Source organism: Embiotoca jacksoni, unplaced genomic scaffold (assembly GCF_022577435.1).
Source record: "Embiotoca jacksoni isolate LCO1_2020_lvr unplaced genomic scaffold, fEmbJac1.0.p SCAF_50, whole genome shotgun sequence".
Taxonomy (NCBI): domain Eukaryota; kingdom Metazoa; phylum Chordata; class Actinopteri; family Embiotocidae; genus Embiotoca; species Embiotoca jacksoni.
Window position 1 is genome coordinate 2,353,753 of NW_027185404.1, and position 24,000 is coordinate 2,377,752.

The window sequence follows — 24,000 nt, forward strand, 5'->3', positions numbered from 1 at the left end:
GCATCCAGGATCTTCTGCTAGCTGTTAGCCGATTAGCCTGTTTTACATACAGATGCACACATAGCATCTCACGTCCCTCTGGGGCAGGACGGCTGGATGTCCATCCCTGTCAGTCTGTCTAAGTGTCTAACTGGACAGTTAAGTGCTCCCATTGTGTGTCTGTTTGCTGCATCTTGACTGGACCAGTTAGCAGAGACCACATCACAACCCACCCCATCTGAAGTCCATCAGGAAGTGCTGACAACTCTGAAAGGCCTCCTCTTGATGCAGGAGCAGGACATCACGGTGTGTGCCTGTGTGCGTTTCTATGCACACGGTGCTCATGTGTGCGTTTCTATGCACACGGTGCTCATGTGTGCGTTTCTATGCACACGGTGCTCATGTGTGCGTTTCTATGCACACGGTGCTCATGTGGCGGACATTACTGGACTCTTTGTGTTCAGTAGTGTGTTGCATTCAATTTGGACTGATTCTCTACAGTGTATAAGTATTACTGGGAATGTGGTGGCCACATGTACTCGGAGTATCTTTCTTATTTTGTTACAGGTTTTTAGTTTCCCACTATAAACAACAGAATAAACTCTCATTATAACAACATGGACATATTCTTGAATTATTAGTTTTCTCAGTCAGACTTAAAGAAAGTTTTGGTCACTTTTAGATGTAAACAGACTCACAGATCATAAATGATCACGATCCCCTTTTGATATCTTTTTACAGGGGGACTGTTGTATGTGCAGGCAGGTGGTCACAGGTGCACAGAAGTGGGTTTATTCTTGGTAATGTGGACTCATTCACAGCTGAATCATTGTTTATTGGAGTTCAGCTTCTAGTCCGGTTTCTTCGTGCATGTAAACAATAACCAACGAGAGTCCAACAAGCATTCTTAAGTCATGTTAATTCTTACTGCTGGACCACAAACTGACGTCAGTCAAACATGAAAGAAGGCACATGTGAGCTGGAACAGCGCTCCAGTACGCTGGTCCCATGTCAGTCCACTGAGCTGTTTACAGTACTTCCACCAAAGTTAACTCAACCCTCTAATAGTTTGCTGAGCCCGTCATTGCCTCCACTTTCCTCTGTCCCCTTCGGCTGTGCGACCGGGACCACACCATGTACTGCAGCAGTAATTAGGAAACACTCGGTCCTGTTGACATGGGAGTGGAAGCCAACCAAACCGAATAACCTGACAGCTGGTACCCCCGGGTCTTGGATATCCCCAAACTTAAACCACTCCATTTATTTCAGTGTGGTGTAAACAGAATACCTAATGGCTCACACTTCTGCTGCACATGTGCCCAAGTTAGCATGCGGGGCTTTTCTTTCCGTCTTTTTTACAGAAGAGAGAGGAACAAGAGGAGGAGAGAGAAGTTGGTTTAATGAGACTGGTACAAAGTCACAGAACGGGTTCATTATTCTACTGCTGCTGAGACCACTTCAGACTGTTTCCACACAATAGGGAGATGTGATAGCTTGTGATTCTGTAAATCTCAGTACTGGTCTGAAATGATGCTTGGTCACAGTGACATAGATTCTTTCCTACACATTCACAGCAGAAGGACGTAGAGGTCTTGTGTTGGTGCAAAACTGTGTACGTCGAGAAAATTCTTGATTCTTTGCTGCATCGTCTCTTATCGAACATCTAGAAACACCAGAACTTCTGTGCAAGTAGTTCTGTTCCACTGCACTGTGCATCTCATTACAGAGTGAGTCTGTACTTGAATACAGCTTATGTAATGTCTTAGACACATCCCACTCAAAGTATAAAACCAGAATAGCAGCTGGAAAAAGCCGAACATGCTCTGCTTCTATTTGTAGCTTTCTGCTTTAAAATCAGTCTTTACTTGTCTTTTTCAATGCCAGACATAGTTAGCATAGATTCCTAGTGATGTCCTGTCATGCGTGGTTAGGGCACAGATTATTATCTGAATCCATGAGTGTCACGCTCTCTCTGGGGCTGACTGCTTCCACCACACATCAGAGGATCCGGAGCCCCACTTCGTCTTTGACGTGACACGCAGCACGTTTCTGTCTCCTTTTGGAAGAAGCGCTTCTTCTGTCGCCTCAGTAGGAACACTCGACACGACATGCAGAGAAAAACGCCAAAACATTATTCATAATTAATTGAAAGCCATCAAAGAACTTCCTTCAATTTTCTCAAGGAACTGTCAATGATGAAGACAGATGGGCAGCTAATATTGAAAGCAGACAAGCTGGCTGGCTCGAAGACGAATGGGGTTTACACATATACAGCACCAATCACTGCTCGGACAGAGACAGCTCCCAGTCATTCATTCACTCAGAGAGAAAGAGCCAGAGTCTTTGTCACAGCGTTGCACCGGGATGTGAAGTCAGAGGAACAGATCATTCGCTCCGAGGTGCTGGAGTGGCTTGACGTTACGAACAGCTCAGGTCATCTTTGTCATGGACGCCCTGAGGAACTGCGTGTTTCCCACGAAGAGGCAGCTCAGCTTCATGCCAGGCTATAACATGTGTAGGTGGTGTTGTTGCAGAAGTCGTTCACATTTGGCCTGAGTGGCCTGGAACATCTTCAGATGGCCTCTTGCCTTCAGGCCTGGACCTCGGCTCTATGTCCTCCTCGTGCTCTGTTACTCCTTCCTTATAGTACGTCTCCTCACGCTGCCTTGTGTTTTCTTAACTCTCAAGTCTCTTTCTGTCCCAATTGTCCTCCGCCCCCCCCCCTCCCGCTTATTTCCTGTCTACTGCTCTCCCCCACCACTCACCCCTTCACCCCTTTTCATCCCGTCATCTCCCCCTCTCCACCCTGCTCTCCCCGAGGACACCCATGATCTCTCCGGGCTCTGATAATAATTGCAAGTGATCAGGATGGTGATTCTATTTCAGGAATTTTGAAATAATTCCTTCTATTTAACACATGAATGTGTTCAGCGCTGGCAAAGCAGCACGTTGCTACCAAAACTGAAATGGGATCTGCTGAAACAGAGAGGCCGTTGCCATGGAAAAATGAAGTAACACTGCTCCCTGCAGCTGCCATGCATTAATGAGTAGGATATTTTTGAGAGAGAAAGAGGAGAAAAAGCAGTGGGGTAGAAAAGGTAAAGTGATGGAAAGGAGAGGGTTGGAAAGCAGGGAGGAATGAGAAGGAACGGGCAGAAGGAGGAAAGATATAGAAAGAAGAATCATGAGCAGTGTGTGTTTGGTGTGGCTCCCATCGAGCTGGCCAGATGGTTTCCATGAACAGGATCTGACCCCCGGCTGGAGCGCCGTGTGCAGGCACATTACTTCATCCTCTGCCCCCCTCCCTCCATCCCATCGTCCCTCCATTCAACACCTCACCCTCCTCCCTGTCTGTCACATCCCATAATCTCCAAATCATTTGTAATTACAGCTTTAATTTTGGGCAACTTAAAACATGTTTCTGTTTGGATAGTGGTAATAAATTGACACCTTTTAAACTCTGTTGTCTTGCAGACCCTGAGAGATGCTATCTAAATCATGAATTTACATTTATTATGATAAACTTTGATGTAAACAGCTTTGTGAAAGTGTGCTTGTTTACAAACAAACAGGTGCGGTATCCTTTAGAATAAAACAGATGTAATAAAAAAAGAAACATTATATTCAAACAGGAATGTGTAATCACCCTCGTACATTAAAGCTACCTGCTCACTGTGTTCCCTCAGAGGTCCCATAAGAAAACACTCTGACTGGCATCCATATATTTTACTGTATATATCACAATAAATAACGTAAGGAATCTAGTTTCCCTTACATTATCATAAATTTGAATTATACCTTGTTGCATTCTGCCAAACTTCTTTCATCAGGCTGAAACTGTGAAGTAGCAAAATAGTGAATGGAGTGCACAGGAAAAGCCTCGTTTCATGATAGCTTGCTGTCTAATAGAAAGCTAAGTACTGATTGGCTGAGTGCAAACAAACAGAGGGGTCACTGCTGAGGGCAGAACGAGTCTCTGCTGCTCTACAGAGAGCATGTTGGGAGAAATGAATCAGGGAAGGAGAGAAGGAAAAACAGAGAGGGATCCAACGGAGCTGTTGGGAATATGAAAGAGAGAAAGGATGTACATTCTCCTCTGATTAGACACTCATCCTCTCCGGTATCATTGATCTAAATCAAGACCCATCAGTGCAACAGTAGACGTGTCATTAGCTGTTTACCCGGTGAGAACACGGTTTGCACACGTGCACATGTTGCCGGGCGTGTTGATGTGCCTGTGTGGCCAGGATCCCACTCCATCCTCTGCTGCTGTGTCGATGCACTGATGACCTCACAGCCATTATTGACTCACACACATATTTGACCTTGTGACCGGGCTGCGCTGGAAAAGTGCTTACCGGGATTCTCTGGTGTCTGTAACCTCTTCAGAGACCTGGAACTGATTTCATTGGGATAAAAAACCTCTGACACACTGGAGCATTTCTTAAGTGCAAAATTATCACAGAAGCTGCAATTGCTCGCAAGATGTTTTAAAACTGTGACAGAAAAGTGATGCAGATTCTACCCTGATCGTCCGGACGTGTCTTGGACAGCTCGTTTGGAGGTAAATCTGGTTACATTTTTAGAGCGTGCATCCACCCTTTGTCCTGGGACAGAGGAAGGAGGCGTGCCAAACACAGGTCAGATCAGATCGGCCGGGGTTTAGAACAGCCTGTTTGGCCTACTTCATCTGGTCACACCGCATAAATCAGTAGTGGTGAAAATTTGCCAGAGTTAGCCAATAAAACCTCTTTTCATCTGTAGTCCATCACCATCGGATCCAAGTTGGCCTGTATTACATACTGCATAACATAATCACAGCCACCTCCACTCTCTTCAGCTAGCCCGAGGCAGGATTGTCTGGCCACACCACTACTGTAGATAAATCAAGACCAACATTAGTCCAGCTGGCTTCAGTCCAAGTTCTCAGCTATACCATGAGTCCTGTATAACCCAAATGCCCTTCAGACCTGTTGATTCCAGGCAATTTACCCCATTCCCAATTAACAGGCAGTCTGTCTCCCCTGACGCGAGCTGTCCTGCTCTATTCATCCTGAACATCAGCCATCTCATCAGACGACCACCGGCAGCCTTAGTCCGGCGTGGGCACCCCTCACACCCCATCTGTACCGGCTCACCCTGCTGGGGTGGTGGAGGTGGAGGGGTGATTGTTTGAGATCGGGGGTGGGACGAGGCGAGGCGGGCCAGGCCAGACACACTCCTAAGGCCGTTGCTGGATCAATAAACGCAGCGATCAAAGTCGCAATTAACCCACCGCGCTAACACAAACAGCTGAGCCAGCAGAAACAAACAAAGCCTTCATGTCACCTAAAGCGTTTATTTTTGCAGATTTCCACCTCGGTCAGGGAGACCTCCAGAGCTTGTCAGCTTCTGTAAGCAGTGTTAGAAGAGAGGAATGCAGGGCCACAGGGATGGCCGGCTGCCTGGCTCCGCGGCCGTGCCAGGCCGCGAGCTTATTGCTTGCGGTGGCATGTGGGTGAGACCGGCCTATCTGTTGTCAGGAAGCATCAGGCTTCAGTGTTTCTCTCATGGACATCAAGAAGGAAAGCTGCAGCCAAAACTTAATGTGTGTACATCCATACACCACAGGACACATCTGCACACAGTCATCTTCAGGTACACACATCAATCATGCTCATTCACACTCTTACAGCTACCAGTCCAAATGTGTTTTTGGACCAAACAGAAAATACTGGAAGATGTGAAGAAGAAAGGGGAGCAGGAGGTTAACAGTGGGTCGGTGGTGGGGGGTGGGGGATGGGGGGGGGGGGTTGCTCTGTGGACCTTCTGTTCATCTGACCGGCCACTTAGGAAACACAGTGTCCCGTCTGGCGCAGGCACAGGAAGATTTCATTTGGAGAGGTATCAGGTTTTTAAAACAAAGGGATGTGTTTTCCGTTTGCTGCCGATCCTTCCACTGAGATTCTTCTGCTCCAGAGTTGCAAATGTTTTCACTGGGGATGCTGGGAGGGTGTTTCTAATTTCCTCTCCTCTATCTCTGGGTGATTTCCTGTGTGTCGTGACTTGCTTATTGTGTGTAGAGAAAGATGTGTCTGTGCATATGTTCCTGAATGTGCGAGTTTGTGTGAGTGTGTGCTTCCCGTGCTGTGGGGTCTCTCTACAGAGGGGTGATCTTGACCTACAGAGTTTGTGCTGTGTTTAAGGTCCTCACAGAGTCGGGGCATCCAAGTTTCTCTTCCCCGCAGTGATATGAAAACAATAAGTGGAGCAGCGGATATGAGCTCAGCGCCACAGCAAAAATGTCACACATGTACTTCAGTGTCTGGGTCACGTTAGATGACGGTGTCAGTAATTTCATTTAGTGCTGTCAGTGCTGTGCAGCACGACATCTGTGGTGCTGAAAATAGTTTTCAAGAAGAGTCAGCAGTGGGCATTATACCTCCGTCAAAGGCTTACTGGCTCAGATGGGACGAGCTTGTCAAAAGAAGTAACTCAGACTATCACTTTAATTTGATTTAACCACTTTATGCAGGAGAAAGATGGACATGAACCTGTTTCTACAATAGAGCACCTTTTTCTGGACTGTTGTCCACTTTTTGTGTTGTTTTGTAATGATAGCTAAAGCTCTGCCTCGTCATCCCGTTCTTATCCTAGTCTGTCAGTTCATGTCTCAGACTGTAGCTCTCAGAATGACTCTCTGACAATAATGTTCTCTGCTGCTCGTCAGAGTCGACAGGCTGTCCTCTATCTAACTGTTCTGTCATTTACTGGCGCGGCCCGGCGGATCCTAAGAGCCTCCTGTGGTTATATAGGCCGTTTCCACATGGCCTCAGCCTTTTAAAGCCTAAGTGTGTTTGGCCTTCAGCTTCCTCTCTATTAGAACCTGCTCTGCTGGAACCAGATAAACCATCTTCACAAAGACTCAAGGGAGAAATACTACACGAGACAGATCCTCCACTCCCACTGCCGCTCAGAGGAGCAGGAAGTAAAGGACCCTTTTTGGGGGTAATAAGACTGAAAGATTTGAAACAGGGTCGACACATGTGGTTGTGTTCTGAACGCTATCTGATGGTGCAGAGAAGTGATCAGGAATAAAAACTGAGCAGGACTCGCCACAAAAATGGAAGAATCCCATATTTGGAGCTCTGTGATCTGACGCCAGGCGCGGATGAGAGGGAAGAAGCAGACAAAGAAAAAAAAAACTTGTCTTTAGGCATCTCACCATTTAATCAAAGTACCCTCCAAATGGATGTTTCAAGCTTCTTTTTTTTTTTATTTTTTTTTTTTAATCTTTCTAGCTTTTTGTTTGCATGTCGCTTTTTCTCGTTGTATTTATTTACTCCTGACAGCATATGGCTTCCTGATCCAGAATCCAGATTGAATTAGAGCCTGTGTATTGGAGATCAATGTGTAAGCAGATCCTTGTTCATTTAGAGGCCTAAGAGGAAGGGCTCAGTACCTAAGACTCAGGATAAGCATTGGTCACCTACTAAATAACCAGGCTGTCACTCAACATCCTCCGGCACTCTCAGTGTTGGCCTCTGAGGTTTTTTTTTAGTTTTTTTTTACTGAAGCCTGTTTGTCAGTGTGAGTACTGAGACTTCAATAACTATATATATACTGTAAGGAGCACTCACCTAATATGATCATTTAGTCTCATCACTGAATGAATCAGCCGGTTTCTACCAGTGAAATACTTCTTTAGTACATGAAAACAATGCAAACTTTGCTCTGTCTGATTCTCCAACAGCAGTTTCCTCACCGCTCTGCATAAACCATCTTCCGTGGTGATTTCACCCTCAGGCCGACATGTGAGGAGGAGACAGGACACTGACCTAATTCAGCACCCAGCAGTAGTGCAGCGGGAGACAACCTTGTAACTTCAGCAGTGTTGTGTAACGAGTTCATTGCTGTTGCAGGTGCCATCCTTCAGTGGTGAGCACAGCGCCAAGTCTAGCGAGGATATTAAAACGAGCGGGGAGACTCTGAGAGCGCCACTTGTTTGGAGAAAAAGAAGACGGGGGATGTGAATTCAGGTGTTTTAGATTGAAGCCAGATCGGCTTTATTTTATTTGTTTGTTTTCTTAAACTACTTTTTCATTCTGAACCCAAATGTTGTTTTTTTTTCTTTAAATGACGGATGACTGCAGTAGTAGCGGGAATATGATCTGTGATTGTGTGTGTTCAGTTCTGCATTTACTGAATGTGAACATGTAAGCACACATGGTGTGTGTGTGTGTGTGTGTGTGTGTGTGTGTGTGTGTGTGTGTGTGTGTGTGTCATCCGAGCATGTTTCCCCAGTTAAAGCGCGCCACGTGCAGCCTCATAAGGAGTTGATTGGCTTCCGTCGTTTTCTTTCTTAAACTGAGATTTCCTGGTCAAAATTGAAAAGTGTTTCCGCTGTTTTTGAAAAAGTGTTTCCGCTGTTTTTGAAGTATATTAATATATAGTGTGCTGGGGGTGATCCACTCTGCCCCTGAAAACACACACAGTGTTTTTTTCTGAATGAAGCTGTCGGTAACTGAAGCGCCGTCCCAGGCTGCTGACAGTGAACTCCATTTGTTATGTTAAAAGATTTAGTTTCACTTTGACAGGACATGATGTCATTGGACAAAAGGAATGAACAATTATGTCTCTGTGACTTTTCTTTTCCCCACTGAACCTCTCATAATTACACATACTATATGAACACACCTGTGTCTCTGAACTTGTGGCCAACAGCGAGCATCACCGTGAATCCAGATCTGTCTGTTAATCATTTCTCCAAGGTGCTTCAACCGTATCCATAAACACAAGTTTAAGCCACAACTTTGTCAAAACACAGGTCACACTCGCTGTGTGTATTGTTTGTTGAGTCCTTTCCAGAGGCTGTCTGTCACTTTCTGCTGCCGTTTTATTCCACATTACCCTGAACCCAGAAGAGGGTAAAGTTGTGTAACATATATTCCACACAGTAATTATACCTCTGGCTTTCAGATATTATTTGTGCCCATTTCTATTTTCTTGCTGCTTTTGGAAAAGCTGCCTTTCCACGGGTCTCCACTAACAGAGAATACATTTCCACTATCCTATAATGGATAAAAATATCATTTAGTGTGCTGAACCTTGTGAGTGGCTCGTGAGTAAAGTAACACTCTGAAAATGTGGCCCTCTGCCTCCTCAGCATGTGACGGAACAAAACCAGTTTTAGGTCGGCCTGGCATCCCCGTCAGTTTCCTGTCCTGTCACAGGACATTGTGCAAGCTTTCTCTCTCTCTTACACACACACACACACACACACACACACACACACACATACACACACACACACACACACACACACACACACACACACACACACACACACACACACACACACACAGACAGACCTGGCATGCCCATCAGCTTGCGGTAGGGGGACATTGTCACACAGGCTAACTGCTTCCAGTTCTCTGTTTATTGGCCTGTTACAGAGATGTTAAACACAATTGTGTGGAACAGCGAGCACGACCTGCACAACCTCAGCTGAACTTTACACCTCAGCCTGAGACGTGCAACACATACATATTCACTCTCACTCACTTTCACTCACTTTCACTCACTTTCCACTTTGCCCCGGAACACAAAAAAGATTTCTGCTTCTGCTTTTTATTTATTCATATATTTATTGCTGTTTGTGGATTCGTCTCTCCTCTCCTCTCCTCTCCTCTCCTCTCCTCTCCTCTCCTCTCCTCTCCTCTCCTCTCCTCTCCTCTCCTCTCCTCTCCCCTCCCCTCCCCTCCCCTCCCCTCCTCTCCTCTCCTCTCCTCTCCTCTCCCCTCCCCTCCCCTCCTCTCCTCTCCTCTCCTCTTCTCTCCTCTCCTCTCCCCTCCCCTCCCCTCCCCTCCTCTCCTCTCCTCTCCTCTCCTCTTCTCTCCTCTCCTCTCCCCTCCCCTCCCCTCCCCTCCTCTCCTCTCCTCTCCTCCCCTCTCCTCTCCTCCTCTTAGCATCTCTACATAGACTTTCCACCCTGAATCACTGCATGTTCAGCAGTGACAGGGACAAAAGGACATAAGCGTTGTAGGTTATGTGATTATGGGATGGAGGGATGTAGAGTTGGTGAAGTTGGAGAAGAGTTGCTGTCAGTGGTCGAAGCAGTGATGCATACGGGACTCTGACCTCAGACTGTTTCTCTCCTGGATCTGTCATGTCAGCAGTGTTCAGCAGTGCCAGCGTTGCCCTTTGTTGCCCCTGTCGTCTTTGTTTGGATACTGTGTGTGGGGGTGTGTGGGGGGTGTGTGGGGTGTGTGGGTGTGTGGGGGTGTGTGGGGGTGTGTGGGTGTGTGGGGGTGTGTGGGGGGGTGTGGGTGTGGGGGTGTGGGTGTGGGGGGGTGTGTTTGGGTGTGTTGGGGTGTGTGGGGGTGTGTGGGTGTGGGGGGGTGTGTGGGGGTGTGTTGGGGTGGGGGTGTGGGTGTGGGGGGGTGTGTGGGGGGTGTGTGGTGTGGGGGTGTGGGGGTGTGGGGGGTGTGTGGGGGTGGGGGTGTGTGTGGGGGTGTGTTGGGGTGGGGGTGTGGGTGTGTGGGGTGTGGGGGTGTGTGGGGGTGTGGGTGTGGGGGGTGTGTGGGTGTGGGGGGTGTGGATGTGGGGGGTGTGTGGGGGGTGTGTGGGTGTGTGGGGGTGTGTGGGTGTGGGGGTGTGGGGGTGTGGGGTGTGGGGGGTGTGTGGGGGTGGGTGAGAGTCACAGCTCAAACATGAGACCACAGAGGGGGTGTTGGAGAGGTTTGCCGGGTTAAACAGGGTGACCTGCTGTTAGCAGTAGCAGATGACTGAGTGGAGGGTTGTTACCACGGTGACCTCAGCAGAGCCGAGGATGAACTTTTACAATTCTTTGTCAGTAGAACATTTTAGCAAAAACTGACTATATGCATTTCTTAAATGAAGATGAACATGTCAGTGAACATTCCTGTTTTGTCGTGAAGCGTTAACAGACGCTCTGACATGATAGTAACTCGTGTTTCATGCATTGAGTGAGTTCAGGAAATGAACTCTAAACTCCAGGATGAGACGTGTCATCTGTTGCATTTTAAGGAGTGTCTCTTTTTGGTCCCTTTGTTTCTGTCTCTCTGTTGTTTCTGTCTCTTTGCCGCAGCTCACACAACAAGGGACACTAAACTTTCATTTGTTTTTCATGATAATTTAACAGTTTCTCTCATGAACTGTTGTACTTGCATAAAAATCGGGCCCATATTTATCCCTTGATTGTGTATCAGACTGTGTATTTAGCTCAGGATCCAAATGCAGATTGAACATTACGAAACATTTTTGTTATTAAAAGACCAAATTTAAACCATTGAGAAACTCTGGCAGAGACGCTCTCTCCCTGAGCACTTTCTCGTTCTCATTATATTTCGAGGTTGCTCTACTTGTTTACCATATTTGTCTTGGATAAACCTTAAACTGTAGGTATGGGTTACAATAAGTAGTGTGTTCATGGACTCTCCGGCCCCTCAGACTTCAGTACAATTTAATCCTGACCCTCTCAAGATATTTGTCCACCAGTGCAGCTTTTCATCCATTTGGTGTAATATTATTCCCCATGTCTTTCTGTACTGTCATCCATATTCCAGCAGCTGTGTGATTTGGAGTCAGATATTCATCAGCAGGGCCAGCGTTTGGTCCCCAGTGTATAGAATACCCAGTTCACTGTTGTTCTTATCTACCCTGCTGACCTTAACACCGTCACTCAGGAGAAAAGCAAATGTTGCTTTAATCACTGGCCTCAGATGGACTTTTGCAGCGTTGCCATTGTGAATTACAACATGTTTGTTTCTGTATTTTTTTGTGGCTTTTATTAGCTGTCACCAAAAGTGGGAAAAGAGAGAAAAGAGCCAAGCGAAGATTAGTTTTGTATCACCCAGATTTAGGACTGACATACCATTTTCTTTTCCATTACACCCTTCGGCCCCTTTGAAGCATTTGAAGCCTTTTTGCCGTAATATAAACACGTAGAAACAGCGGTCGCTACGCTCAGTGAATGCCATTCATTGTTCCACTTTTTCCTCTGTTGTCATCTGTAAGATGTTATCTGATCATTGTTAGTATTTCACTGTGATGTGGCTGCAGTCTAAAGCTGCCATACACTTGACATCATCTTTGGTCTCGTGTTGCCATGGCGAACAACCTCAAAAGCATTGTAAAGTTGTAAGAAAGGAGAATGAATCGACGTTACGTCATGTTTTATCGTACGCACTCGCTATAGCAATTATGGTGGCAACCTGTGCAGTAGGATCCTATTTTTAGTCTACAGAGCCAACGAAATGTACGTCACACAACTCTGCTTCCTGAACAGTCATCAACAAAAAATTTAAGTTTATATTTAAGTTTGAAAATTCCTTGTAAAAAATAAATAAATGGTTAGTGTAAAATGAAGTATCAGGTGGAATGAAGAAACTTTGATGAGTGTCTTTTCAAACACAGACTGACCAGTTTCCTTCAGTATTTAATCAGGGTGAACTTTCATCAGTGATAATTTATCTTAGTGTTTAATATTTTTCTCTGATTATGTATAAAAATTGGAGTCCCAAAATGTGATATATGGTGACAGATGTAGTGAACCATCAGATGGAGCTAAAATCATTTACGGTGGGATAGCTGCTCTCTGAAATGACCCGTTTGCAGCAGTAAATGTTTAAGTATCAGGTGTCTGTACATTTATTAAGGTTGAACTCAGTATGAATCTTTGTCTCAGACACAGTTAAACCTTCTGATGTACAGTTTCTACTCAAATATACAGATATCTCCATCCATACCTTTCAGTAACATTAAGCTTGTTTCTGCTTTAAATTAGTCCTGAAATGATAAGTCACTTAATCAAACTGTCAATTAGTGTAAAATGAATGATATAATAATGTGTGAGTGAAGCGAGGTGTCCAGCAGGAGAGCATTAGCCTCAGGCGGTGACCTCCAAGTGCAGACCAGAGTCAACATGTTAAACCCGCCACTTTCCGTGTGTCTGCCTGCTTTACAGCTTAACCCTTCTCAGATCTGCAGCAGACAGGCAGTGGCCATGAATTCGTTCCCTGCATGCCAGCTCCTAAAACAGCCAAAGCCTTATGTGTCAGTGTGCAAAAGTCTTCCGATTTCAATCCCCCCCTTTGAAGAATAATCAAAAGAGGAAACGGCGTGAGATGAATGTGTAACCACATCTCTTCCTCCTTCTCCCTCTTTCTCGCCCTCCTCTGTTCATCTCTCCTTCACAGTTTTTTTCTCTGACGTTCTCTCAACTCCCATGAAAGTCAGGAGACCTGGCCTCCGTACACAGGCTGGTCGCAGACACTCCCCCGATGGGGCATGTGGACTTAGCTGAAGGCTGTGAAGTGGATACACAGATTACAATGGAGGATGTGTGACTTTATACACCTAACATGCTTTATATTAGAATAGAAGAGGCCTCATTAAACCAAGAAGCTCATGCTGTATCTGAACCATGTTACGCTCTCTGTCTAAGACACACACACACACAGACACACACACACACACACACACACACACACACACACACAGACACAGACACACACACACACCACACACACACACACACACACACACACACACACAGACACACACAGACACACACACAGACACACACAGACACACACACACACACACACACACACACACACACACACACACACAGACACACACCCTCTCCGGTATCCGGCAGCACCTGCTGTCTGCCCCCATGGACCCTGTACCCCTTTCCGTTCTGTTAACTTGTCTTTTAAATCTGAGGAGCCCCGGTGTAATGGAAAAAGACAAAAGCAATATTGCGGCTCAGAAAGGTTTAAAGTTGCTGGTACACCTCCTGGCTACTGGTTACTGACCTAAGGCTTGTAAATTTTTGCTTTTCTCTGTGAATAGAAATACAGTATGTGTGACATCATGCAGCTGGAATGAGTCTCCAATCCTAAAGACTCCACAATGATTTCAGCTCCAGATTTAACTGTCTGAAGTTGTGGAAGCAGGACTGAAACATATATGCACACTTTTAGAGCTTACACAGTCTTATCTGATCTTATTATAATATTTAGCAGCAAAGCTTAGTTTATCATCCGCGTCAAGCAAAACCGTGTGTATGACTAAATGTGGGATGGACTGTGTCCCTTTTTAAATCAAGGTTTATTAATATGTTCAGTCTTTTCCAGAAACACCCCAGAGTTTTGCTCACACTGAGGTCCTTTCCATTGCAAGTCTTTTAATGTTGGCAAAAAGCAGTGACCCTTGAGCACTTGAACAGTTCACTGAAAATTATTCACTTAATTTTATGTGTCCCTTCTTTTTCTGTCCCTATTCCAGTTGGAGCTGCAGTCCTGCTGCGTGTTTCTGCCTAATGACAGCCCTGCCCTCCCCCGAGCACCATCATATGTGGGGACATTCCCAGCACCGTCCGGAGCTGGTACCACAACCAGGCCTCCATGCCTGGGACTCTGGTCGTCTGCCTGCCTCAGATTAGTGTCCTCAGTGCCGGGCACAAGTACATGGAGCCGCTGCAGGAGCTCCCCCTTTGTGGTCTCCAAGCCCATCTTGGAGGAAGGTACGTTTTCACACAGTATCTAAAGAAATGTAAACTTCAGTTAGCATGAAGTGCCTGGAGACATACACACACACACACACACACACACACACACACAGACACACACACACACACACACACACACACACACACACAGACACACACACACACACCCACACACACACACACACAGACACACACACAGACACACACACAGACACAGACACACACACACACACACACACACACAGACACACACACACACACACACACACACAGACACACACACACACACACACAGACACACACACACACACACACACACACAGACACAGACACACACACACACACACACACACACACAGACACACACACACAGACACACACACACACACACAGACACACACACACACACACACACACACACACACACACACACACACACACACACACAGACACACACACACACACACATACACACACACACACACACACACACACACACACACACACACACACACACACACACACACACAGTGAGAACACCAAATGACCTGATGTCAAAAAGATTGATGTGAAAGTTGAAATGAGAAACAGCGATGGTGATTGGTATGTGGTTCAAATGAGAAACTAAATTCCAGAGGGTGGGAAAAGTTTTTACTTAACTGCTCAAGTTTTACATTTTTTTAAATTGGTAATTAAAATGAATGGTTTAATAATAGTAATAGGCTATATAATGGGAATTCATCATCATTATGGCCTTTTCAACACTGAGTAAACCTTTGACCCACGACTACTCCTTTACCATGACAAAAGACAAACAAACTTAAGTAGAGCGACTTAGAGAGAAAGATCCCGCACATGTGGTGTGCACACCTGGTAGAGTTGACACAAGCAACACTTAGACGCTGGAGCAGTGTTTTCTCTTTAGAAGAAGAAAAAATGGGGGGCCACCCTCCTGTTTTCTCTCAATTTTTCAATGACATCAGCATCAGGCATACAGATTTCAAAAATCCAGGAGAAAGAAAAACGACAGCAAAAACAGTGACATCAGCTGCCTTGTCCATGTTGCAGTGAAACTTAACAAGCCGTGATTTTAGTAATTCATTCCTGCGCTTTGAAAAGCTCTTCATCTCTCATTTTCAATGCTGCAGATCAAAGCGTGCTGCTCACAGGGGAATGGGCTCTTCATGGCCCTGTGCTGGCCAACCAGTTCCCCTTCTCTGAGAGATGGATCTACCAAGGTCAGCCAGTTAACACGGTGGCATCTCATCTGAATGGACCTTCACTTAGTGTTTTAATGGGCTCTTCTGCCTGCTCGTTGGCTACAGACTCTTCTTTCGGAAAAAGGATACTATTAGTAGGAAAATATGTGAAGGAGGCAATAGAAAAGTTTATCAAACACAAAAATTGTTTTATATATATATATAAATATTACCACAGTCCAATAAGACTCCATAAAATGAAACTTATGAAGGACAACTTGTTGTTGGAAGATAAAAGATGGGAATGTACATTAGTGACAACCGTTCTTGGCTTCATGTTCCAGAAGTGCTGAGGTCGCTGGTTTGGCTCAGTGAACCCGTGACTGCTTTATGTTGATGAGGAGACAGATGTCAAATACCAAATATATCAAAAGGTGCATTTTCTGAATGTTATGGCTGGTGTGGTGATTTGAAAGATTGAGTAAAAGCAGTGATAAAGACTACATCCTATGAAGAACTTGGACTGTACGACCCTTTGGGAGGCAGTAGTGGAGCTTTATTGATGCAATGTACCACCTTTTATTAATTTTTTGCTCTCTTTAAAAGAATTCAAGAACAGGCACAAATACATGAGTTTAAAGTTACGTTGAAGGAAAAAAATTATTTTTGCTTGATGAGCATTTCTGACTTTTTCCTGATATTTTAAGCCTTTTTTCTTTGTCCTTTTTCCAAAATGTCCTCTTCATCTCATCGTCTTCATCTCAATCTCTCCGTCACTTGGCTTTTCCTCCCAACTTCTTCCAGTTTGATCCAGTTGATCATTTTCCCACATTTTGATGCATCCTTCCTTGTCTCTCTCTCACGTCTCCCACCAGGTGACGCCTTCCCGTGGACAATAAGCCTGAGTCAGTTCAGCATCTACACACTGCTGGGCCAGCAGCGCAGCCTGAGTCTGCTGGAGCCGATGGGCTGCACCTCCACACTGGCCGTCACATCCCATAAGCTGCAGAGCTGCTCTGAAGGAAGGCACTCCTTTGTAGTCTGCCTCCACGTAGATCTACAGCCCGTCCACGTCAAGTGCTCCAACCCTCAGGTCAGCCAGACGGTCCCGAAACTCACAGAGTAGTCATTAGAATCACATGTATATTTATACAAATCATCCCCTTGTAAACTTTCCTGAAATATGAGCGCTGGCAGGAGGATCCCGCCTCTGCAGGCTCCTTCTGACATAGATTGACTCCAGTAAACAAACGGCCTCGTCTTACCTCGTATGATTGTCATGAAGATGGAAGTGTAAACACCAGAGTGTTGCCTTGTTTGTTTCGGTCAAACATTTTGAGGTCTGAGTGAAGAAGAGTGGGGATTCGCGAGACTCGTCATCGTTGTTTTACAGTGCGTGATTACGTTTTAGTGAGATGGTGATGGATACGGACAGATTGGAAACGGGACGTGTTTGTCTCCCCGTCAGGTCGCTGTTACGTTTTTGCGGCACTATAATCACATCTACATGTACCATTACACATGTTTGGTCTTTTCCTAATTGAATTAGCTGTATTGAATTAGTTTTCCTCTGTAAACACACTGTTGAATGTGTCGGACCACAGTGATGAGCCATGGTGATATTGAGGGGAACTGGTACCAGAAACAAACCAAAGGCCTCAATCTGCTGGTGGTGAAAAGTTTCCCAGAGACGAGGAGAACTGAACGGAAAGTTTCTTTTCTTCTTCTCTCTTTCAAAAAGAGAGCCTGTTTCTGGCAAGGCTGGGAAGGATTTTTGCGATTATATGATGAGTCATTATTAGATTTTGGATTCAGTAAAAAAAAAATAATCTCCTCTCCTCTCCTCTCCTCTCCTCTCCTCTCCTCTCCTCTCCTCTCCTCTCCTCTCCTCTCCTCTCCTCTCCTCTCCTGTGTTCTAGGGGGGTAGTAAGTTCATGCAATTTCAAGTCTTGCTGCAGCTCTTTAAGATCTGCTGCCAGAACCCCCCCCCCCCCCCCCCCCCCCACACACACACACACACTCTCTCACACACACACACACACACACACACACACACACACACACACACACACTCTCTCACACACACACACACACACTCTCACACACACACCCTCACACACCCGCTGCTCAACAAAAGAGACCTCACACTACTCGGCCCTCTTTCTAATTAGCAGTGCCATTTGTGGGAATGTGTATCTGGATGTCAGAGCACTTTATAGTCGCTGCACAATAACTGACCAGCGTAGGAGTTTGGTGTCACATCTACAATTTCAAAATCAATAGATTGTTATCACACACAATTTTGAGACATTAACACGTTTCAAGTAAACAAGTGAAAGCCAAACATTTGGCCTCTTCACTTCCCCCGGCCGTTAAACTGCATTTTTGTGACATTAAATCAGGTTTTCCATTACATGTGTCCAATTACTTCATCGCAGAAACATCGGTATTTTTAGAATGAAGCGGTCAAACCTTCAGGCTAACATCATTATGCTTTTACAGGTAGCGACGATAGCAGGCTCAAAGTGCTTCATCAGTTTGTAACGTTATCTGTGAAAGTGACTGTGCACATGAATATTCACGCTTATGAATGAATGGTCTGAAAATATACGTATAAGAGGAAGTTTGTGTGTACATGAGTAAAACAATTAAGAGTGAAATAAAGGAAAAGCAGGGGTGAGCAAAAAAGAGACACACATGGGTGTTCAGACACACACACACACACACATACACACACACACACACACACACACACACACACACACACACACACACACACACACACACTCACTCAAGTAATTTAGGTTGTAGTTATTTCATGTGGCACTAACTTCTTTAACTATAAAAATAAAAATAAAAACAATAGAACTGCACTTAAACTGTAAACTACCTTTTGATGGAAAGGTGATTAAGTCAAACTTACATGCGTGTTCTTGTAGCACACGCCATGTCTCCAATCTGAGTTTATGAGTCTGTGTGAATGATTGATGTGTCTGTCAGAGAGATGAGCTCAGTAGCTGGACTTCTACCTTATCAAGACCACCTTGAAATCAGCGCACACACACACACACACACCCACACACACACACACACACCACACCACACCACACACCACACACACACACACACACACACCACACCACACACCACACACACACACACACACACACACACACACACACACCACACCACACACACACACACACACACACACACCACACACACACACACACACACACACACCCACACACACACACACACACCACACCACCACCACACACACACACACACACACACACACACACACACACACACCACACACACACACACACACCACCACACCACACACCACACACACACACGCACACACAGCAACTGTTTCCTTTAACCTTTGACACACAACTGTATAGCATTTCAGTGAACACGTATGCACGCGCACACACAGACACACGCACACACACAGACACACACACACACACACACACACACACACACACACACACATCTGTTCACATGTACACACAGAGCGACCACAAATACCCAACAATATGTCACTTTAGTGAAGTTTCCATATAATCTGTGCTCAGATAAAAGCACATGAACACTCTCCATGTGCGTGCTCTCCTGTCCTCCTCCCATCTGTGTGTTTTTATGAATGACTGTGGAAGCCTCTGTTCAGTATCCAGTTTGTACTACTGCAGCCTCGCAGGCCTCCTGATCTGCAGATGACAGGTCTTTGGAGAACCCGGCCCTCCAAATGTTCTGCTCACTTCCGCAACTCATGAAATGTTTCATCTGTATCCTGAGTTAAAGTCAGTGTGTGTGTGCGTGTGCGTGTGCGTGTGCGTGTGTGTGTGTGTGTGTGCGTGTGTGTGTGTGGCCCAAGCTGTCCGTTTGGCCCAACAGTGGATGCTGAACCCTGCTTTCCACTGAGCAGGAAGTAGTTGTAGGTTGGAGCGGATGTCAGAGGAAAGAGGTAGAAGAAGGATGCAGTGTGGATGTGAAGAGACACATGAAGGATAAAGAACAACAATCAAAGGGTGAATGGAAGGAATTAAAGATCTGATAAAAAAAAAATCTGATAAAATTAGGAGGAAGACTCGATCCCAGATGCTAAAACAGAGGTCATGTAACGAGCCTGTCATTGCCCCCCCCCCCCCCCCCCCCCCCCCACACACACACACACACACACACTCTCCTCTTCCACATCTGCTACTGAGTGCAGTAGGCCTTGTTGTGCTTGGTTGGAGTTCCAGGCTCCAGACTCTCAGAGAAGGGAGCATGGCGTTGCACCTCCCCTGCCGGTGGTGCACTTCGGTCGGGTATGGCAGACAGCTGTTGGCCCCGTCCGTGGACGGCGGCTGGATTGGCGTTCGCAGCTCTTCCTGGACATGTTTGAAACAGCCCAGCTGTAATGTATTGTGCTGCTTCTCATTTGATTTATGCTTATTTGTGGAGGGCCTCACTGCAATGTGTGCACTAACAGGATCACATGTGTGAGAGCGAGCAGTCGTGTTCGCAGTAGGGAAATCTACTTTGTGTGTCTGCGCACCTTCAAGTTTGAGGGACTGTGTGTGTGTGTGTGTGTGTGTGTGTGTGTGTGTGTGCGTGCGTGCGTGTGTGTGTGTGTGTGTGTGTGTGCGTGTGCGTGCGTGCGTGTGCGTGCGTGCGTGCGTGTGCGTGCGTGCGTGCGTGCGTGCGTGTGTGTGTGTGTGTGTGTGTGTGTGTGTGTGTGTGTGTGTGTGTGTGTGGTGTGTGTGGTGGTGTATGGGGGGAGGGGGGGTAAACTGGCCGCAGAAACGAAGCATTTGAAATCCAGAAATTAGCTCACTGTGAAAGCGTGTTGCTCTCCTCCCTTTCTTTCCCTCCTCTCTTCTCCTCTGAATGCATGAAGAACTGAAAGCATCACATTCCCCTGCTTTCCTCTCATGTTTTCCACTCTTGATTTTGGCTTTGTTGTTGTTTAAAGCTAAGGTCCTTTTTTTAAAGTGAACACATGATAAATAGTTGAGAACACTTGACGCCGAGCCTTCAGTTTTTCCTAATCGTGGTGAGTTTTTCAGGGGAAATTGATGACACAACTTAACTTTCCTCTGTGGGTGTTTCTTTGGGAGTCTTGTTGTTATGGATAACAAATTTGTACAGTGAAGCACATGTATGAGCATGCTGCAGCTCCCCAATAATGAGCCATCAAACAGAAACATGAACACATTGGTTTTACGCCACCATTATGAAATAGGGCCTTTTCTGAATGACAAGTACAAAGTCTGAAAATGTGTTAAGTTGGAGAGTGAAAGAAGTGAGAATGGATAGAAGTCCATTTCTGGCTAATGTTTCCCTCTTTCTCAATTTTAACTAGGTTTAGTGTCACATAACTACAAAGCTGCCAAACCAAATCATGGTAATGGTCTCCGAAGTCAGAAGTACATGAGAACTCCCCACTGCAGCTGTTGGAGTCAGACCTCGACTAAAATACATTTGAATCTGGTTTCAAATATTAAGACTACTTGTGGTGTGTGTGAAGGCTCTCAGCTGCTCCGGTATACTTCATATATTGACAGTGTATTCAGCTGTGTTGTCATGGTCAGTTTGTGCACACATGGCTGTCACTTTTGTATGTATACTTTAAAGACAGAGCTTTTTATAGAAATGCATTTTCAGGCATAAAAAAAAAGACATAAACTGATTGACATTTTTGTTTTTCTTTGCATGAGACTATTTCATATCACGGTGGTTCCCAGTCAAGCGGCAACCAGCCGTGACGTCACTCATTGGTTAGTGAGCAGCCGTTATGAAACTGGGTTTGGGACGCATTCTGTATATCTGCACAGCGGTGTTGGTTTGTGCCGAACTGTCACATTGTTTTGGATGTTAAGTATTTATGATAAGCTCGTCTTGCTAGTTTGTAGCAGGGAGTGACCATATTTGGATGAGCTGGGGGAGGAGCCAGCGGTGGATCTGATTGATCTGATTGGAAACCTGACGATACTACATCCCACCCACCGATAGCTGTAACCTGACTGCACCACAGGCCTGTCAATCAAACAGACACGCCCCCAAAAACAGGTCTTCTTGAATCTTCTTTTCTAATGAATGAGGGATTATTTTCAGATGGACCTCCAGAAAACTAATAAGAAGGAGTGACTTTAGCTAACAACACCGAGATAACTGATGGACACATTTTATTCACTTTGGATTTGATGAGAGAAGTTGAATGGGAGTCTATGGAGCCGGAGGCTTTTTGGAGCCGACCTCTAGTGGCACTTGCTGGTATTGCAGCTTTAGGCCTCATTTTTCAGACCTGGAAACTACGAACACTTTTATATCCAGTCTGTGGTTTCATTGAATTAATTCCTTCTATGCTTTCTGTTTATCTCTCCAGGTTCAGCTGTTGTACGAGCTCCTCCTCAGCTGGAGCTGTACGTGGGCTCGTCTGCAGAGACATGGCATTTTGCGTCAGACCTCCAGCATCCCCGACCCCCCTGCTGGTGTTGCTCCGTCCTCCCCAGTGCGCAGCAGTGCTGGCACCGCCCTGCCTGACACCAGCACCTGCAGCCCTTCTGCAGATTTTGGCTCCCCCACTGAGGTTTGTTTTTCTCTCACAGCGACACATTTCATTCAGTCAGTTGCGTGTTTTTGTGAATGATGGATCTGCTCATCTACACTGTAGTTTTTCACCTGGACAAACCTCTCGTAATGGTCAGAGAAAACATGCCACTGCCATGAATGCATCATGGAAGTCTTCTCAGCCATTCATTCATGTGTAGTTTCCTCAGTGTTTCTCCTGCTGCTGCTCCTTCCACCGTATTACACAGCACAGCATCAGTCACTCTTCAACTTCCCCGTCTCCGTCACCCACTGTATGTTCCTGCTGGTGCTCCTTTCATGTTGTGTTTATTAAGAGACCTAAAGACAACACCCTGCCAACTCCCAGCTGCCTCTTTTTTTTTTTTTCTTGAGTCATGCAGTAACACATGCTATTCAAACAACTCCAGTATACATACAGTAATTTTGGGGCTGATTTATGACTTTAAGTGCAAATATTGTTTTTTTTATTGTTATGAGTAGTTGAGTCAGCGCTAACATATGTGACTTGTCTAAAAAATAATGTTTGTTTGGGAAGGATTTTCAAACCTGGAAAAATCTCATCAGTGTTTGTGTTTCTTACTTTTTGTTCTTGCCCAGAACAGATCCTCCAGATAGACTGAGCTTGGTTTGGTTGAGTGTAAACCTGCCTCTTAATTTGGGGAAAACAATAACCTGTATTTACATTTTGTGCTCAGATAGAATATCAAGCCCAGAGGATGAAGTATGTAGCTGTGCATGCAGGCATGTGCAAAACCAATGGAAAAATTACAGTCACATATTTTTAAGGGAGCAGCCTCAGATGTTATTTTTCTTTTGCTCCTCAGGTAATGCTCATATCAGGTTTACTTAATGTGGCAGCCATTTTTTTCTCCTGTCTAGTTGTTGCAGCAACAATGACGTGCTGTGGGTCCGTTGCTGTGAGGCCACCAGAGCATTGGATAATACGAGTGTGCGTGTATGTTTATGTGAAGTAGAAATATCAAATGTATAGAAATGATGGTGAGTGTTGATGAGTGTTTGTGTTGTTAAGCAGTGGCAGCCAGCTGAGGATGTAATGCTGTTTGACCACCAGCTCCCTGTCAGCGTTGTGGGGCCCCGTGGGATCACTGTACAACCATCATACGGCCCTGAGAGACAGAAATGTCTGCACACACTCCTGAGAAGAAGTGTTTCATATGTCGATGTGTATCTGTGTCTGCGTTTGTTCCTTTGCGATCAACATGTGTGTGTTCGTGCGTCATTTGCGGACCCACAGAAGTGTCAGTCGTTCAGGACCTCTGGAGTAGTGCATCTGTAACGAGGCCACGGCGGCCCCTGACAGCCCACTTGTTACTGTTTACCTAAGTACAAACACTGGTAGAAGTGTTTAGTCCTCGGGGAGGCTGGCTGATTGAGCAAGAATGTAGGAGCTGTTTTGATAAGTCTCAGCAGTAGTGGCAACAGTCTCCCCCCAACAAGCTCACAGCTCCACCCACATCACACCCCCAAAACCTCTGGACCGCCCCCTCCAGCCTTTCCTCTCCCACCGCTATATTATATTTATATGTGTATGTATTTCGTACACATTTTATTAATAGTTATGAATTCATGCAGCATTTTTCAAGAGGGGATTCCCTTCAGCCTTTCTCTTCTTTCTCCTCCTCTGTCTCTTTAATTTAGCGCCTCTCATGTTGATCCTCATCGCTCCAATCCACCAGCCCCTCGACACCAAGTTTT

The 24,000-nt window shown here is 45.6% G+C and overlaps 1 protein-coding gene across 1 annotated transcript in view; it reads left to right on the forward strand.

Moving 5' to 3' along the window:
• LOC138211820 (intermembrane lipid transfer protein VPS13B-like) overlaps positions 1-24,000 on the forward strand; it is a 322,041-nt gene that overhangs the window by 143,905 nt on the left and 154,136 nt on the right. Inside the window, 5 exon segments of the mRNA XM_069171937.1 lie at positions 14,275-14,316; positions 14,319-14,477; positions 14,479-14,512; positions 16,572-16,789; positions 22,079-22,282. Coding sequence (XP_069028038.1) covers positions 14,275-14,316; positions 14,319-14,477; positions 14,479-14,512; positions 16,572-16,789; positions 22,079-22,282 — 657 coding nt within the window.